Source organism: Atheta coriaria, unplaced genomic scaffold (assembly GCF_025399875.1).
Source record: "Atheta coriaria isolate IRGN ID8LTWV9N9 unplaced genomic scaffold, Caltech_Dcor_3.1 hic_scaffold_7_pilon, whole genome shotgun sequence".
Classification (NCBI taxonomy): domain Eukaryota; kingdom Metazoa; phylum Arthropoda; class Insecta; order Coleoptera; family Staphylinidae; genus Dalotia; species Dalotia coriaria.
In genome coordinates this window covers 8,424,884-8,444,696 of record NW_027045449.1, presented here as the reverse complement: position 1 = coordinate 8,444,696, position 19,813 = coordinate 8,424,884, and the positions used below count along the sequence as shown (strand labels likewise).

General features: G+C 37.6%; 1 protein-coding gene across 1 annotated transcript in view; it reads right to left on the bottom strand.

Annotated features, from left to right (window-relative positions):
• Positions 1-19,813, bottom strand: part of LOC135796013 (protein tincar-like) — a 52,389-nt gene that overhangs the window by 3,066 nt on the left and 29,510 nt on the right. The window contains exons 5-10 of the mRNA XM_065307872.1: positions 1,922-2,236; positions 1,670-1,860; positions 1,420-1,605; positions 708-1,357; positions 396-513; positions 55-234 (exon numbers count right to left, since the gene is read on the bottom strand). Coding sequence (XP_065163944.1) covers positions 55-234; positions 396-513; positions 708-1,357; positions 1,420-1,605; positions 1,670-1,860; positions 1,922-2,236 — 1,640 coding nt within the window. The remainder of the gene's footprint in view (positions 1-54; positions 235-395; positions 514-707; positions 1,358-1,419; positions 1,606-1,669; positions 1,861-1,921; positions 2,237-19,813) is intronic.

Here is a 19,813-nt window from a genome sequence, read left to right as displayed (position 1 = left end):
ACTAGTATATAGCTCATGCATAAAAGTTAATAAGAACAAGCGGCAATATTGTACCTGCGCGTGCGCATGGACCATGACCGAAATTGGCTGGGTTTGATGATGTTCGCGATGCTCCAGTTTGTCCAAAGGCTCTGGAGTTAGCAGAGGGCTGGGGTCCTCGTAATCAACAGGCGGTACCAGATCTTGGCTGGTGCTCGCATAGGTCACGTGTTCATCGTGCACGCAAGCTAAGAGCTAACGGGGAGCGAAGAGCGGTTATTAGATTAGTTTAAAGTAAGCAACCACAACAACAACTAATTATACTACAACAACATTAGTCTAATTAAAACGAGCAATAACTCCAACGACTATGATGATGATGAGCGATGATAGCAGATGATGAGGGTTGAACCTACCTTGCCCTCTTCGCTAATGTTGTCATCCGAATGGTTAGCGGGAACGACTTCCCTTAATGTGGCGTAGTCGCCATCATCGACCTCCATTCCTGGTACTCGACGTCTGGATCCACTTTTACTGTAAAATACCACAACACATTATACAACGTGTATTGTATATTTGTTTTCTTATTTAGTTAATTGCTATAGTAAAAGCATAAAGTTAGCACAAAGCACCACAATAAAACAATTTCTTTTCTACTATATCCCCTCCACCCCATTATGATAGACAACGACACAAAAACACCAAATAAGAAGAATGTCCCTAGTTACCGATTGTTAGACGTACTGGTAGTCTCATTAAATGTGACTTTATGTTTGGGTTTCTTGTTGAACCAACATAACTGCTTGCTACCATCTGGTGATCCTTGTGGTGTGACCAATGCAGGTCTCAGCCAATAAATCTGCTCCTCATCGTCATCGCCACTTTCGGATTTGGGCTCCTTTACCATTGTAGCCTTTTGAATCACACCCATAATGGCTTTTTTAGGAGACAGTTCATTGACTGTATAAGTGCGTCCATTGCCAACCACCAACAAAGGTTGTGTGGCTGGATCATCTGAGGAGTTGGTCATGAGATCCACGTCTGTTACAAGTTTTACAGAGCGAGCTTGACGTACAGTTGCACGGCCCACAGTCACACGTAGTTTGAAAATCCATTTTTGTTTGATTGTGAGGAAAAGCCAAACAACAATCCAAATGAACAGATGTAGAATACCGCCAATAATGCATGCTAAGATGGCGCCGTCAAGACTACCGCGATACACCATAGTGTAGTCGTGTAAAAGTGGAGCATTGCATAGACCCACTGAGACAAGCACACAAAGTGCAGCGCAGTGAGTAAAATATGACCACTTTGAATGGCCACCCTCTTTGAGAACAATCACACGACGTTCTCGTTCTTGGTTCAAAAAACGATGTAAATCTAATTTGTTAAAAAGTAAAAATTAGTTGTCCATTCATTTACATCTAATAATATCGCTTACCTTGTATGTCCATAAAGATACAACACCAGACTTGATGCAAGGATCAAAAGAAGTGAGAGTATGTAGAGCGCGAGTGTCACTTGAGGATTGAGCAAAAATGGTGAAATACCACCTAGTGGCGAAGTAACACCACCAAGGTGATGCTTCATTAATGGTAACGCTTTCCACGGACCCACAATTTGAACCTAGATATAAATAACATTTGCTTTCTGCTCTAAATCATTTCAATTTTCAAAAACAAATGCTTACCTTATACAAAACTGACATCCCTGCGTATGAGAGTAAAGTCTGCAAACCGTTGATCAACAACTGGAAGGAGAACAATAATCCCATACATTTATTCGTAGCCCAGAACAGCGAAGGGTAGCGCACTGAATAAACCAATAAAGCAATCGCAAAGTTGAGATATTCAATACTGACAGAGCTACCCATTCCAGAATCTGCAACCCAATATACAACTTTTATAGTTTCCCGATGATTAAAATTACAGTTTCTACTTACCGATATGCAAATTATCGTGTTTCTCGTGTCCTATATAATCACGAAGGGTCTTGACAACGTGGTGTGTAAATGCAACTGCAGAGGGTGTATTATTATCTCCACCACCGAGAGCAAATAACGGTGCACTGGCGGCAGATGGCAATAGTGTACCATTCTGTGATGCCATTGTTGCGTTAAATGCAGCGGTAAAAGGAGCCGCAGACGGCACGCGATGATGATGGTTTAAGGTTGCATTGTTCGATGTCATGAACGACAAAACCACCAAACGGTCTCGGTGCACCACCATAAAGTCCAAATCTGTTTTCCAGATAGATTCTAAAGAAAAATAAAAAACATTGTTTATTTTCAAAATATTGGTTATGTTTGTTTGTTTATAATCCTAAAATCATGTCAAAACAAATTTACAAAGGACATTTCAGCTTAAAAATCCTACACAAAAAGTTTGTAATCGGCTTAATTCTAAATAATTGTAAATCCGGAAGTTTAACGAGCTGAAAAAGTTCGTAACCGTCCGCCATTGTTGTTGGTCACGGAATGGCAAGCCACCGGACAGTTTGAAATATAAGCTCATGACGAGATTAAGATTGATGGCGTTTTTCACGTCGCGGTTCAGCGAGGGCGGTTAAATAATCCCGACGAAAGCACGTCTCACGTCGTGGACGTCGACATGAACATTAGAAAACGCCACGAGCCTCCGTTTTGGGGTGTTTTGGGGGCGCACGACGACGTTTATCCTTTTGGGCGGAGGCGACGCATGATGCCTTCCGGGTGTTCGCACCCGTTTCGCATACATTCGCAAACGTTTGGCTACATTTTTATATCATTTTTATTTAAGTTGTGACAGTTGACAGATGAAATATACCCTGAATAAATAAAACAAAAGTAAGACGATAAATCAAACAACGTTAGTTTTTTTTTTTGTATTTGTAACATTTTACTAAAGTTTTTTTTTTTAAGTTTGGCAAACTTTTTACAATCTATATAAATGTTTATACCCGTTCATTATTCATCATACATCATTCATTCTCGCTTCGGACTTGAGACTCGAATATTTATTAGCGCGATTTTTCAAACTCGTATCTCATATCCTACAGGTGCAGGCGTAAACATTGGGATAGGGGTAAACTACCCCTGGTGGCTATAGCTAGGGGGTAGCGTGTATTTTATTGGATGACCTGTCAAACTACGTATGCAAATGTATCCTGATGTCGCAGGTCGTATCCGTAGCCATAAAACGACAAAAATAACGATAACGACGTACCAAACTGGCAAAAATATCAAAATGGCGTTTAGACAAGTACTATGTTCAAAAATAAATTTTAGACAAATTATAAGATATAAGTTTCATTTGTCACTTTTTAGTTGTGTTAGGTCTGCTAGTCATGATAAAAGATTAGTATCGATTTGTAGCAAGTGTCCGCGTTTGAGAAAATCAAATAACGCACCCCTATTTGCACAACCAGCACAATTCAACACAACGCAAGTGCGCAAGTTTAATTCATTCTAAATGTGTTTTAAGGGACGTTTATGAGTGCGTCGCTAGATAAAGAGAGAGTGAATATAGGGGTGCCTTCCAGTCGATAAAATAGCATTTAGCATTTTTACTACGCTTTAGTGTAGATTAAAAATGTCCTAAAATACTGAAATAAAGTATAGAATGCGACCACGATGAGTGGGGGTGGTTTTCGAAGGGTCCGCAATGTGTGCGTGCGTTTAAATCGGTTTGAGTGCGAATAAATCAAGTGTGAAACATTAAAAACCCTTGATTCGCATACTGTCCACAGCAACCCTTAGAAATGTCCGAATTCCGGCGGGAGCTGCAAATTGTCATCACGGCCAGTATGGAAAGAGAATGCAGAAAGCAAAAACGGAAGTAAATGGAAAGGGGTTGAAAATAGCCGAGGATGGGAAAGCAAGGGTTAAAAACCATTGACTACACTATGTTCCTGTGCGTGTCCGCGTAAAAATTATCAACGAGGAAAGTGTGTGGATTTTTCCATCCGCCTTGTTCAAAGGCTATTTTCATCCTCTGCGCCCCCATCTCCTAATTTAGTCCTTTGATGGTCCATCTAATTTTGATTACTGTCTGAGCGTGGTAATTGCATTTTTTAATTACAGGAAAAAAACTTGAAGGATAAGGACAAAATGGCGGCCGATGCAACGTAATAATAGCAAAGATACAAAAATTACAAAACTAAACTTGATGGCGGAAAGCGGAAAGCGAAAAGATGCGAGTAATTAAACTCTACCCTCGTTTTATGTCGTTGTAGTTTTCATTACCCTCGAAAGTCAAGCGATGGTATATTGCCATTGTGTTTGCATTTTATCATTGCGAATGTTTTTTTTTGTTGTACTATTTTTTGCACGTTGTGCAGGAAGAAGCGTCGTAAAATGCAGGAAGCAGGAAATTAAAATGGGTGCAGATAACCTAACTTAACAATGCGAAAAAACAAAGGCTATAGAAATAAAAGAATAAACCGTAATGAAATTGGAAGAAGAAACAAAATAAAAGATTTTATTCAAATTACACACACAACTAAACAACCATTAGTCAAATTTGAGGTTAGTTTAGACTATCAACTAGATTTACCTAATTTAATTCTCGTATCATCAACCCAAACGCAAATCTCTTTCAAGAACTTAGGATGCAGGACCGTACTAACAAGCTACTTTAATGCTGCTATAAAAGGAAGTCCACGACTACAATGTTCATGATCGCAAATGACGTTAGAAGATGTCGAGAAACATTCACAGGATTCGAAATTGCTAAGGGTCTGCTAGCTTAGGTATTTAGGATCTCGGTGAGCTTTATTAGCTCGTTGGCTCTCCACGAAGAAAAGTTTACAACAACCGAGTGTGAGAGATCCTCAGGATGCGAATTGAGTTAATCCGTTTGTCTGTAGCTGGACTACTCCTTAATTTGATAGCGTGCGACATGGCAGAGACACAAACACCGCCGACATATACATAAGCAAGTTAGAAGGACCTGTAAACTGAGCTAAATTACACCAAACTACTCCCGGATTAGAGGAAACATCAAGGATAATAAAAAAAAAGTTATAAGTAAAAAGAAAGCAGAAGAAGCAGCCGAAAGAAGAAATTACCTCCACAAAGGTATGAAAGATAACAAAGGACGATAACAAAGGTGGAATGTATATGACCACAACTATTTCGCTTTGTTTGTTTGTATAGAAACTGCTGCAGAACTTTGCAAAAGTGGGCCGAGGTGTACAGCAGATGGTGTGTGCCAGCATGGGGTTGGTTAGCAGTGTGTTTGTGCTTTATTGAGGGAGGAATTGCGGAATTGGAAGGTATTAGCAAATTGCACCAATGCCAACGCCAAATAGCTCGAATATTTCCTTCCTTTCTACCTACACACGATACGTATAATTTCTGCAACCAACTTTACCCTGAAGCATTGAATCGAATATCGAAGATCACATTTCAAACGGACATTGAATATCACTCAAATAATTCCCATGATAAAGAATAAAAAGCTAAGAGAATACCAAAATTAAGTTAATTTTTCGTTTTAAAAGCAAATTTGAGGTTAGGTAAATGCACACATTGACGATCTAATAGTATTAACCTGTTTGCGTGTAATCTTAGAATTTTCAAGACGATGAGAGTGCTTGAGACGTTAAGATGTCAAGAGATGTAAAGTGCAGGAATACTCTGGCGCTTTACGAGTGGAAGCAAAGAAATAAATTCGTCCGTAATAAGTCGATTTAAGATGCTACGAAAATGAAGCCTGGCGACAAGTTCCAAGACATCCTACTGTATGCGAGGGTGGAAATATAATATGCCCTAATGCCTAATGCCAATTTGGAATAAATCATTCCGGTTATTGGATCAACTCAAGGGATGACACAGCGACATCTGTGCAGTCACTAACATACTAGATATAAAACATACATTATTAATTTAATGCGATGAGTTGAATTGAATTTAAAATTAAATAAATGATGACTTTGACGATTGCTGATTACGGTAGCTCATCAACATTGTAACGAGGATGATTGCAGAGGGTGGGCAGGAGTTGAAGATTGCCTGCAAGCATTAGGAATATTAGCATTGCGCGGACAATCAAGCTCCTGCCCTCACAGTCAGCGTTGTCACTTCCTCCATCTTCTTTGCAATCCGCGGCTTCGAGGCAAAACGAGCATGATAAAATGATAAGAGTATCGATTTTAGCATTAACCGCGAACGAGAAACGCCACCCACATCAACAGAAAACTGACTAACGACCAAACGACCAACAAGACTTTAAAATATTAAACCTGCTTAAAAATTCATATGTTTTATTTGAGGTTAGGTTCTGTCTCGATTAAGAGTCGTATGTGTCATTGTCAAACATGGCGTGTAATGAGTGTTTAGTGACTTTTAATGACGGTGACTTTAAAACGCGATTTCCATTGTTCTGTGGTACTACTCAGCACGCACAGCACGCACAATCTGTGTTTAATTGCTTTAATTGCTCGGCGAACACCAGACACATCAGCGTGCATCTGCGGTCAGATGTGGTTCACGCAGTAACACACAAAATCACGTTAAAACAAGATTCTGCATGATCATGTGCGCGTTGGGTTGTCTACATTACTCCTATTAGAAACACATCGTATCAGAAACCAGTAAAACCGCACTTAACCTCAATTAACCTCACTTAATCACAAATTACATTTCAACTAGTTATTTTAAAAATAGTTGTGGATATTCTTCGTTTAACACTTCTTGAAATTTTCACTTTAAAACTATTGTTTAACATTTTATGTTTGTAAGTTTTCCATTTTCGCGCTGCCATTCAAAATAAGTGGCAGCTGAGTCTAGACTGGATTTTCTCTAGGTTTTAAGTTGCGGATCAGTTTAGGCAGCACTCAGGTAGTCAGGTGCATATTTCAATATTCTATGCGCATATACGCATTATATATTTTCACCATTTTTGCCTCCGCCATCTTGCATTGGAACTGAAGTCTCCAATAATCTCCAGACTAAAGCCTGCGACGCGAAAGGTGCTTGCACTCAGAGCAAACTTTTCATATTTTTATGCAGGCAAACTTTAATATCGAAACTTCGCGACTGATCCAACAAAATGAAATGTGTCATTCATAGCTCAAAAGAAAAGTGATATTTTAATCAAACATGCCAAGTTCAAAGGAAATCGATTAACTTCTTTTACTATTTTTACTAGAAATTATTAGCTAATAAAAAGTAATATTTCAATTTTATATATAAAATTACTTGTTGCAGGTTTGAGTTATAAATTAATTACATCAAAACGAATATGGTTGCTTTGTTTCAAACTGCTATTATTATTCTACACCCCACCACGTAATATTATTGATTAAATCCCAATCTGTCCAAATTTTCGTGTATATTGCGAAATATTTGAACAATATTACCTAATCAGGTTTTCATACTGTTGTGCGCGACGCGTTTGTCCGTAAAAGTTTTTGGCGTGTGCTGCGCAAAGCTTCGCAGCTTTCCAATTTACCAGTTTTCCAGTTTGCAATCTCGAGGCATCGAAGCGCGGTGACTGAGTTATTGCGCGTTATTAGCTTGCTCCGACGCCCCGAAACGCCCACGCGACGCTTACTTAATCGCAGCGTCGCTACAAACTTGGCTTACTTGTTGGTTAATTTTCGTTCAGAGAGTTTGATTAAACAACACATTGAGACACACTCGCTGGGATTCATAATTGAAATTGGAACGATTCAAATATAAATTTAAAGAAGCTTATAAATCGATGTAGGCAACTTGTACAACGCTTTTCTTGTATTTTGGATTGTATATGATGTTGGCTTTCACAATTTTTACGTTTTTGTGAATTATTTGATTTATATTACAATTATTTGCAATTAAAAGCGTCGTATTTCACGAAATGTCGTCTGCATTGATCAACTTGCCTTCAAGCGAAATATTTTCGCCTTTTACTCTCCCGAGAGAAAGAAATTTATGTGTTCATAGATGGCGCGCGAAGAATTTACGACCATGCGCCATATTTGACAATAAAACGCCGGTTGTAAAAATACTCCAAGTAGAAAATAAAAACGCGCACAAGTAAAGCATGCTCTTTCAGTAATTCAAACACTCAGCAACAAAAAACGTAAGTAAATAACATATAAAACACATAAAACAGAAGTAGGTATAACGTGTTGATTCAACGAAATCATCTTTAGCGCTTTTTGATCTATAATAAAACCTATTTACGTGTATTATTTTACTTACATATATCCATACATAAAAGTATTGTGTACAATTTAGACTGGAAACTCACCTGAAACAAAAAGAAAAACATGATTAACACTAAATATTTATGTTTATTTACAAACAAAACTAAAGTCAATATCACACCGAACATTACAACAACAACTGATATGTTTTACGACTTTTTGTTAATGACGATATTAATGTTCCGGCGTACGTTGGCGTTGTGACCGTGCATAACCTTATTTTACTGCTAGTAGTGTACAGTGACGTAGCGGCTAACGCGTTATTCGCGTGTGTGCCCAACCAAACGCTGTTCGCTTGTTTACGACGCTCGCTTGTCGCTTATGTTTATGATTACTATATTTATGCGTCGACGCGTAGAGTCTAGGTTATGTCGACGCAAATTATGCACGCTCGTAAATAGATTTATTGCTTTGAAATGTGTTTTCAGCTTTTCCGCCATTCATAGTTATCCATCATACATTAACCTCAGAATGAACTTATTTTAATTTGATTTTAGGGTTGAGCAATTTTGTGGGAGATTTTATATGAGTTTAACAAAAATAATTTTGGTTTTGGAATATTTTACGAGAGTTTAGAGGATGGAATACTTCGCGGGTACGAGAACCCCTCGATAAATTGTCTGTATCATGGCCATAACCATATTTTCCGTCTTGAACATCGCGACCCTCTAAACTATTTTCCTTACCGACCCACACTGCACCACCTTTCATCCCTTAACATCTTCTCTCCTGTCTCAATCTGATTCTCAACTCATCTTCGTTCATACCGGTTTTGAGGTGTGTTGTGGGTGGCGCTGACGAGTTTTCCTCTCCCACAACCTTCTAAGACACCCTCTTACATTCGCCCCTAAGCAACATTCCTACTTCCTTCCTTCCTGGCAAACATAGATGGGTGTGGAGGCAAGAAGTTGATCCGTTTTAGCATGTTTCATACACAAAATGACAATATGACAATATCGCTCTGCCAATATTCACCCTGAAGTACAAAGTGGAAAGATAAAAGATAGGAAATGTAATTTTAAAGTTTATACCATGTGTACCAAGTAATTTATAGAAAATATTTAGTTAAAAATGATTATTTTCAAAAACTATGCAAGAATTTTTTTAAAGTAAAACCAGAAAAAAACAGGAAGTGGATGCCGCGGCCTTATTTAATAAGAAGCCCTCAAGGTTTAAAATATATTACTGAAATTTACGCTGAGGGTTGGAAAATTGGAGGGTGGTTTTGCTCCAGCACGTAAAACGTTTGCTCGCGGTGGTATTTGGTGTCATTCGGTGATATTAGAAATTTGCACGGATCGTACCTTTGCACGTGCTCCTTCACTACCACAATCAGCCCCCGAACTACCCTAACCCCCTATATGTATATTCCAGAAATTCACTTCCTCCATAAAATGTTTTAATACTGTCTAACTATGAAACTGAAAAGGCTCAAGGGTGAAATTGCCGGAAATTAAAATAAAACTTTAAATTACATCTATTTATAAGTAAACAGTAATTATCTTAGCACAAAATTGTAATTTTCTAATTTTCAACCCTGATTATACCCAAAACTAAATTTATGATTAAGTTTTAGTTTGAGTTGAAGTGAAACTATTGCTAATTATTCCCCTTTGGATACATTGGCTAGAGTTTGTTTGAGGTTAGGTTTGAGTACGGCGCGCGTGCGTTTGACAGTTTAACTGCGTGCGGCCGCAAGGCATAATCGGCGTCTTTTGTCCGCGGGCGCGATAAAATTACAACGCGTCTTAATTACATCGCTTTGCAATTCTAGCAATAATTTGCAGCAGTTGAAAGCTACGAGAAGCAAAGACCAACGCGTAACTCCTACCCCTATCTCAAAACTACCCTCCGAAGAAATACGAAGATTAATAAGTAGTTCTTGTCTCCCTTGAAGGCGAATCTAGTGTCTTTGTAATATCATGCACTCGCATAATGTCTGCAGTCTGGCATTTAAGCGTTGTTTCGTCTTTCATCCTTCATATTGTGATATCATATCTGAACAGATGCAGCAATGCACTTGGAATTAATTCGCAACCACAACTGCCGGTTTTAATTGCGTTGTGTTTTGCGTGCGTTTATTAATTTTCGTCATTGTGGTCTTATCTCCCGACTTAAAACCCTTGTTTAATAACACACAAACAGATTGTCTGAGGCTTCAGTAAAACACAAACAAGAAAATCTTTTAATTTTAAAATTGCATAGAGCAAAGCCTTGAAAAAGGGTTGAAGCCGCACTGAAAGTAAGGATGCTGTACAAAAACTAATTAACATAAATAATTAATTAACGAGGGATGTTTCAACTGCGTTGGTTAAATCTCTTTTCTTCTCAAGAAAATAAGCCATATAATCAGAATTTCGACTATAATTAACCCTCGAAAACATAGAAGTATAGAAGTAATAAAGCTAGTGTAATCAGATGCCTTCGGGGTGTTAAATATTTTAGATAATGATATTAACCCCTGTAAGTTGTAGTAGTTAGAGTAGATGTAGTACATGATAGTGCTTTCAAAAGTTGCTGTGGTCTATTTTCATGACTATATGTGGTTGCGTGTTTCTGTCACTGCTTTTGGAACGACCATGACCAAAAGAGACCAGTACCACACCACCTAAAACCTAACCTAGAAAGTTGCGAGTTCCCAAACCATGACTAAGATGTCTCATGGGGAAACAAATTATATTTGACTACAATAAACCTCCACAGTGTACAATTTGTTGTGGGGGGTTGGTCTCATAAGTAGGGGTGTGATGTAGATATTGTATATACAAGTAGGATTAGATTTACTTCCATATTTGTTTTATTTGCTTTATTTAGTCACCTATACGAAAAATAAAAGGAAACTTAATGAAATCCATACAGCAAACATACAACCCCTAATATTGCACAGTTCTGCAACTCTGCAATATTATGCACCCCTGAATACAACTCCCATTTCCTCAATTATAACCAAAACAAATAGAGTACCTACGTGAGGAAAGGAAAAAATAAACGAATATAGATGTCGCTGCAGAACCAATTCGTGGAGCTGCCATTAACAGAACGTCGTCATGATCTCGATGGCTTATTCCAAAACATCGACTACCCCCAGCCCAAGTCCATTAGATGCGCTCGCATCCAATCTATTCCATTTCACTCCACCCAGCTCCCTCAACTCATTCAGTTCTCGTTCAACTCATCCTGCCTCTATCCTGTTTTTTATATCTTTTGCATCCCGGGCTTACAGCGATTAACGCAACTACAAAACCCTGGAAAAAGTTTTGTATTCCATGGATTTACAGATACAAAAGGCAAGGGCAAACGCATTACTGATATCCATTGCAATAGCAAGTGCAGCAGAGAGTAGAAATAGAGAAAATAGAAGAAAATATGCCACGACCTCAGCTTCCCCACAAAAGCTCAAACCCCAATATCCCTTGTATCCCGCGCTTGCATCCCCTTTTAATTATACCGAATGCACCGAACGAAGGTGCTTCTCGCGTGCAACATATTTCATTTCGACCCCTAAAAGTCACTTTTAGTCGGTTTCCGCTTGAGGGTGCTGGATTAAGCCCACCATCGAAGGTCGAACTAATCGTATGGCTTACTAAAGGATCTTGCGACGCGATAAATGATAATTGGTTTATTCAATTATACACAGTAATTAACATTGCTGTTTTTCAATTGAAATTATAAGATACTAGCTTTTGCCCGCGACTTCGTCTCGGTAGTGTTTAATAAAAATGTAATTGGTTTTTATTCTCTTGTTCTAGACATAGTATGTGTCAATTCTAGCAATAAGTTTGGCAATTTTATTTTTAAGAAATTATTTATATAAAGAATTGCTAATAATGCACTTCAGCGCGCCATCTCGGATTCAACTATTTAACTATAACTATGATTGAATCAAAATGTCAACTTTTATCCTATAGAAAAGGACTGTCTTTAGGGTTATCCCGGTAATTATTCGAATTTTTCTCACCGTAAAAACCATCCTTAGACATTAGCGAACATTTTAAAAAAAGAATTGGCCAAATTGGTCAAGGCGTTGTTGAGTTATGCGCTAACTAACATATTTTGCGATTCATTTTTATAATATAAGATACTTGAGTAGTTTTGATATAGGCAACTATATTCACATTCCAACATGGCATCAGTTTCAAGACGATTTATTTGGATTGCGTGACTTGCCACTTTCAACTCAGTTAAATGAATGCATGAATTGTTTGAATATTTGAACATGTCCAGCGTTACAATTTAATCAAGGTTAATACCATTAAAACAGCTTGAATCCCACATAACTTTCGCGCTTAATAAATATAGAAAACTAATACCGGTGACTGACTTTAACACGAACTCATAATACGTTCATCCTGTTTTGTATCCAATATTATCCTGTATCATCCAATGTCGGAAAGTTCAACAGTACGTAGTAATTGCGGGTGCAAACACCGCGGACATGGGACAGTTTTAATCACTTTTATACAGGAGTGTAATTAGATTAGGAGTCGCGCAACAGTGAGAGACTGAATGGCTTGAATGTTTTGAATTTATTATTCCAGCCCTGGCGGGCAAATCCAATAAACTACGGAAGTTTACACGGTTCGACCGGCACGTACTCGTATTTTCCGTTAATGGTCGCGCAAAGTAATAAAAGTCCTTTGTGTGTGCGCTTTGTGATCAGCACGCCAACCGGCGGCCATTTTGTGACAGTGCGACATTGTTTATTGAGTTGTCTATAATGAAATATTTATTTGTTGCTGTCAAATATTTTTAAAATAAATTGATTTTCTATTTTTATTAACAAAAAATGAAAAAAAAAATCGAGAATTGATAAAATTGTAAGAGAAGAAAAGTTAAAGTTAAAAAAACAAAATACAAAATAACAACCAAGACGTGTCCTCCATTCTGCAGTCACCGGTCTCTAGTGTTATTACATTTTCTTCGGAGGGGAATTTCAAGAACAAACTTTGCAGTGGCGCCACGTTGCCAGTTTTACAAAGATGCCTGTTTAAAAATAAACGTGATAAAAAAGTGGAAATTGTGAAAAGAAGAAAGTCCCAAGCGGAAACAGCCTCAACCTCAACTTTGAAACTAAAATCCCTGCCATTACAAATCATCACTTTCCAATATTATTAAATTTTAAAACAGAATAACAATTTAAATATAAATTGCAACTTTAAAGTTACACACCAGAGAGAAATAGAGTAATAGGTGGTAGTTGGCAGCCATTGTTGTTCAGATGTTCATTTAATTAAGTGGTCGACGCAATCAAATGTGGCAGGTTGAGAGCAATGCTCGACTCCGCTATTGCTCCTCGTCCACGTCCTGGTCCAGGACGAACAAAGCAAAAGTGATGGAGAGCGGCGCGTAATAAACGCCGCACGTTACACATCGACAACGAAATACAGCGAACACCCACAGGGCACTCTACTCTATCAAACGTCAAACAATCCAACTGCGGAATGATAAAATGACGGCAACCAATATTACACCACACATAACTTAATTACTTAATTTTAAACTACATGTTCCACTTTTGTTAGTATATCGATTTATGCGTAAATTATTTATAAGTAGATGGCTGGCTGACAAAAGTGTCAAGCGGATGTGGTCGTTGAAAACTAATTAAAATGCTGACAAACTCATTAAGCTCAGTTTGACGCCAATGTAATTACGATCTCCAACAGATTCGCGTACTTCCGGTTTGTATTTCTTTTCTTTCTTTCGTTCTTTCGAATTTCCGCGTAGGTCTTATTAAATTTTCTTAATTTTTACAGTCTCACCCTCTTGTAATCAATTACTCACAAATTCTAATTAAATTCAAAGAAGTAAAAAATCGTTACTACGAAAGTATGCACGATATAAATGGCAGCAGTGACAGCACTCATATATCTTACTTCTAATATCACTAATAAAGTCTCATATCTTATGTTCTGTGTAGTGGCGCAATCAGTAGGCGTGAAGCGTGAAGCCCCAAAGACACAAGACGAAGTCGCACCAAACGTTGGATAATGTTGGCATCGTTGGCATACTACAAACGCCATGTTGCCCGGCGCCTTCACCAAAACGTTTGGGAGACACGATTTCGAACCGCACTTACTGCACCCCTCCAGCGCACGTCACCACCAAACGACCAGACGAGCTTGAGCTTATAACCGTCTAACAGCGTAATGGCATAAGCGTGAGTATCGATTTTCTTGCAGTTTAAAAGACTTTAGAAAAATACAAAATTTTTAACACGGGAAAATGATATCGGGATGATAGAACATTAAAAATTAAAAATTAATAAAAAATCTGATAGAAAATAGCGCTTAAGTTAATTAAATACTCTTTGGTGCCTATTTAACTTGTTAGGTTTAAAAATAATTAAAATAGTGCGTGAATTTTACTAAAATTATTTTAACATGTAAAATAATTAAATTTATGTTTAATTTAATATTGATAAATTTATTGGTTTTTGCTGAGTTGCAATAAATCTAGTTCCATTAATTTTTAAAATTACATTTTTAACACTTTTGGAGGCTTTTGACGTTTTAAAACCCGATAAAACAGGGTATTAACTAAATACCTAATTATTATGCACACATCCAACATTACCATTATGTCCGATATTCCGGATGCAACTGATGCAGATTCAAATCCTCATTTAATTATTCGCATATTCGCATCGCATCAGATCATTGCGAAAATACATACATAATCTGAGTGCGCTACCAACAACTATGGCTAACCATTCTCACACTCGACATCGGCACAGGGTATAATCATAGCGATCATCAGTTAATAGAAAATTGGAAACGCATCCAGTGCGAGAACGCTTGACGAGTTGGAAATTGAGAATATTCTGCATGAACGAATATCCAAACTGCGTTCGAAATTGATCCATAAATCGCAATCAAAATATTCCCAAAACTTTTTTCATCTATTTGTTTGGAAACGTTTTGATTTAATGGAAAAAATTTACTAAATACCACAAAACCACATTTCAATCCTTTACAAAATTACTATCCTCGGGTTAGGGACATTTGAGCAATTTAATTCCCAGCTAGATTGGTGGTTTCCCGGATTGCAATCCAGACCCGTATCATTTCGACAATTTAACACTCTAACATAGTAACACACTGTAACGCGGCCACACTTTATCTGCCAACGCGTATTTCCGTTTTCTTCACGCCTGTCGTCGGCCTTAAACGTAATTTACGGCTCGCACAGACCAGGGATACAAACAGGACGCGAATGTCCTTCGAAGGACTGACTGGTTGACTCTGCGGCGAAATAGTCACACATCGTCACACGTGTGCTCATGATAGAATTCCGTAGCGCTAAAACGCAATAAGCTTTATAAGCTTTTCGTAGGATGAGAAAATTCTCGCTAGGAAAGGACGACGGACGTCTATTGGTATTACATCAACCACGAGTGATCGTAGCGCTAGAGTGGTAGACTTTTTCGTTTCACGGTTACTTGCGCGCCATTGACTTCCGGTCCGACGCTTTCAAATACGATACAAAATGGCACTTTAGCTACTTGAATTTTTTTTAATGTCAAGTCTTATCGTTTTAAGTCATAACCTATAAAGTAATATATTTGTGAGGTTCTGCTGTGTGTTTATCATGTTTGAACATGTTTTGTTTGCTTTTCCGCTGTTTTACGTTTTTGCGTTCAAAAGCGTTTATAATAAACTTGCATTTTTATATTCATGAAGCGCCGTCGACGAGTGTACACAGTGCACACAGAGCTCGGCGACCTGACACCGCCATCACCACGATGCTAAGGGATGCATAAGGGATGAAAAACACGATGCGCCACTAAACCACCACGTACACACCGAAAAAAGTTGAAAGTACGGAAAAAACGAAATTTATGTACGACACGATGTAAAAATATGCGAAAAAAACCCAAGTCACTTAAAATGAACAAACAAAACGGGGTAGGTACAGCGATGAGAAGCGTTGAAATGCAATGAGAAACGGGGTGAATGTAAAACAATCCGGAGTTTAACTTGTGCATAATGTCAACATAACATTTGCATAATGTTGATATAAAAATACACAGCGGAAATTCGAAAAATTGCTCAACGCACATAACGATAGAGTAACTTAAGTCGCGCATGCGCATGCACATGCAACAACATAGTTTATACTCTGTTGTGTATGATGCACTCATGAAAAATTCAATTTATTGCCGTGTTTCACATATTTTCACACATGTTTCCTCATTTTTAGTTTTTTTTTATTCAGCGTTGTTTGCCTGCTCTTCTGCTGTTCAGTATTGGCTAAACATCGTTTGCAGTTTATTATCTTATTTAGCATTTTATGGCCGCGTCGCTCGTTTTTCATTCTGGTTTAGTCCCTTTTTAGTCCTTTCGGGCCTTCTGTTGCAAGTGTGTACAATGTACACAGTTTTGTAGCATTTTTACGTCTCGGGCTTCAGTGACAGACACGTTGCGCGTGTAATGTCCGTTTTTATTTGCTGACACTTGAGTTCTTTTGTTTTCGAAACATTTAAATAAATCGTTGAATAAAATGTGAATTTTCTCAAATTTAATAATAATTTTCAAACGCCATCTTGAAATAACAAATTCTAACCTCATTCCACAACGTGAATCATTATTACAATGCGTTTATAATATTTTATCCTCATAAACTAATTTATAAACATAATATTTGCGTGAATAGGTTTGGAGTAGTGTCAAAACAAGAAATTAATCATCAACAAATATTATTTACCTTCTCTACCGTACGCAGTTTTGTATATTTTAAATTTCAATTCGCCCCGAATTTAAAACCCGCAATAGTTTAGCATTAAACAATTTCATCGCGTTGTACGCCGAGAAGTATTTACAAATATGGCCTCACATATAAATTTACGAGCAAATAGTGTTCGCTGTGTTTGCAAACATTTCAAACCGCGTCCGTACTTTATTTCGAAGCGATGTGGATCGCGAAACTCTTGAACATGTTTTAATTAACGCTAACAAATGTGTTTGAGCACTATTTGAGCATTCGTGCATGCCACGGAGTAAATATTAACACTGGTCGCAAATTGCATGAAAATGAAGAGCGACTGATTTAATCGAATTATATTTCTAACTAAATAAACATTTAGTTTAGGTTAGTGAAATATTAGTGAAGATTAGCGGTCTGAACTACGTTAACAACTTTTTTTTCGCTTTTTTTAGTTTTTAATTTAACGTAAATTGAAGTTAATTACCATAATTCTTAATATTCCAGAAGGATTTTGTCAGCTTTCGTTTTTGCTTTTATTGTTCTACTCGTAATGCAAAAACAAAAATGGCCGTCTATGAAATTAACTTTTGATGTAAATTGTAAAATACGGAATAGGTAGGTGTAGTCGAATAGTCGTTGAATAGCTGAATAGCTTTGAGTTTTCCGTGTGATTGTATGAGTAGGTGGTGAGGATGCAAGCACAGTTAAGCCGGATCAACCCTAAGCCGTCCCATGGCGGGTTGCGGCGCATCGTGTACGTAATGAAAGGGTTTTGTTTATTTTATTTCATCTTTTTCTCGAATTTTTTGTACCTTCTGATAATTCGTTTTCATTGTTTGGTTGGTTGCATAATACTGAAAGCTCCATTTTTTATTTAGGCACAGACATCATCTCAAATATTTAACTTGATTTCAAATTAAACTCAATTTAATAACGCCAGAATTAATTCTGCAGAATAAATATTTGAAATATTTCATTCAAAACATATATTAATTAATGTATACAAACTTCCCATTGTACAATACAGTTCACAATTTGTATATTTGGTTGCCTACGTTAATTTAAATCTGAACTCATTTAAATCCCGATCAGAACCGTTTACTATTTAAACTAAAACGGAAACCAAAACTATTTCGAAATTTCTACAACTAGACAAATAAAATGTTGGTATTTGTGGGTGTTTGTATGCGTTGAAGGAGCTTTTAGGTCAGATACGTTTACATTCCCGTGGGAAGACAACGAATTTACGTTTGCACTGGATCGTAACGTGGGAAAACGTTGGAAGCTGAACGGTCGGATGGTTTGCAAATTATTTGGAGGTTAGCTCGCTGAACACAATGAGGTTAGCGAATAGATCGGTATAGTCATGTTGGTTGCCTATATTCCCTTGACTACACAACACAACACAACACATATCTAGTGTAATTTATTAGATTCTACCTGAAACTACACACACGAAGGTGGATTCTCCTTTAATTAATATTTTTCCTTACTAAAAGGTATCTTTAAAAGAAGATTGGATTACAAGCGTATCAATTACTAATGATCTTGATTACTAACAAGTATTATGGGTGCAACTACATTGTGCATTCTCTTTTGATGAGTAAAACACCCTCAGGATAAAATTCCACTTGACTTTCCTCCCTTCGTGTGTGACTAGCCACTTAGTCATTCACCGCAACGGCTTATATCGAATAACCTGACGAGTCATGACGCCCCCACATCAAGGACAAGCAACCTTTATAAATTTCTAAATGCTTCAAGGACAAACGACGTCAACATGACCAAGCTAAATGACAAAAGGAGCAAAAACAAGTAAAATGCATCAGGATCAAGGGTAACTATACTGTCACAGTGTGTATATTCAGTTGCCTACTCGTTGAGAATAATTTATTGCAGGATTGTAATGAGAATCAAGACATCATGACGAAGATATAATGAGAAGACATGTTTAGATGTTTATGTTGTGAAGTTACAACTGGAAGAGTTCAACATTTAGGGGTGAAAACGCGTGAGAAGACACGTTACTTGCTCCTCACTTAAATTTTCGTCTGCTTGATGTGCCGGTTGTGCCTGTTTAGGAAAGTTTTACTTCTCCCACATCCTTTACACATCTTGCTACCCTCTCGCCTCACGTTTCGACATTTGCAGTTATTCTACGTTTACTAGTTTCCGGGTTTTACTCTTTGTGCGTTTCCCTTTCTGAGGTCGTGACTGACGGCTGGAGACTAAGGAATGAAACTTTAGGGTTGCATAAGGATAAAGAATAAATATAAGGGATAAAGACGCCAACACCGCACAAAAACAGCAAGACACAGATTGCGGCATGGTGGTAAATCCTGCAACGGCTGCAACAGTTACAAAAGTTGCAAGAGGGTGAAAGTAACGATGATGAAAGCAAATAAAAACAAACAAAGCAAATGACTGAATCGGCACAAAAACCAGAATAAATACAAAAAACATGTCAATGTTGATTACGTACATAAAATTGAGGATAAAAAAAATCAACCCTTAATTTATTGGTAATTTACTAAAGTAGAATTATATCATTAACTTATAGAGTAATTTGTTTTGTGTGTCTTTTGTGAGTTTTTGTTTTGTTTGTTTGATGATTACGTATTCAAGATGGCGAATAGTCGATAAAGAAGTTTTCCTATTAGTCACAATTGCATTACAGCGACGATTTGAATGCGCGACGCGTTAGAGTTTTCCGCTCTCAAGCTCACGCTTACGTTTTCCGCAGTTCCGTTTTCTGCATTCCTGCATCGCTGCATCGCCGCATTACTGCAACTTCGCTACCAGCAGAACATCGTGCAACATCTGGAAAATTTCTATTCCGATTCTGATTTCGATTCGCTAATTTTATCCCAGAACGAGTGGAACTTTTGTTTGCAAAGCGGAGTACTCGTATCACGAAGATGTTTCACGGTTCGTTATCTGTAGTCTTAACCAAATC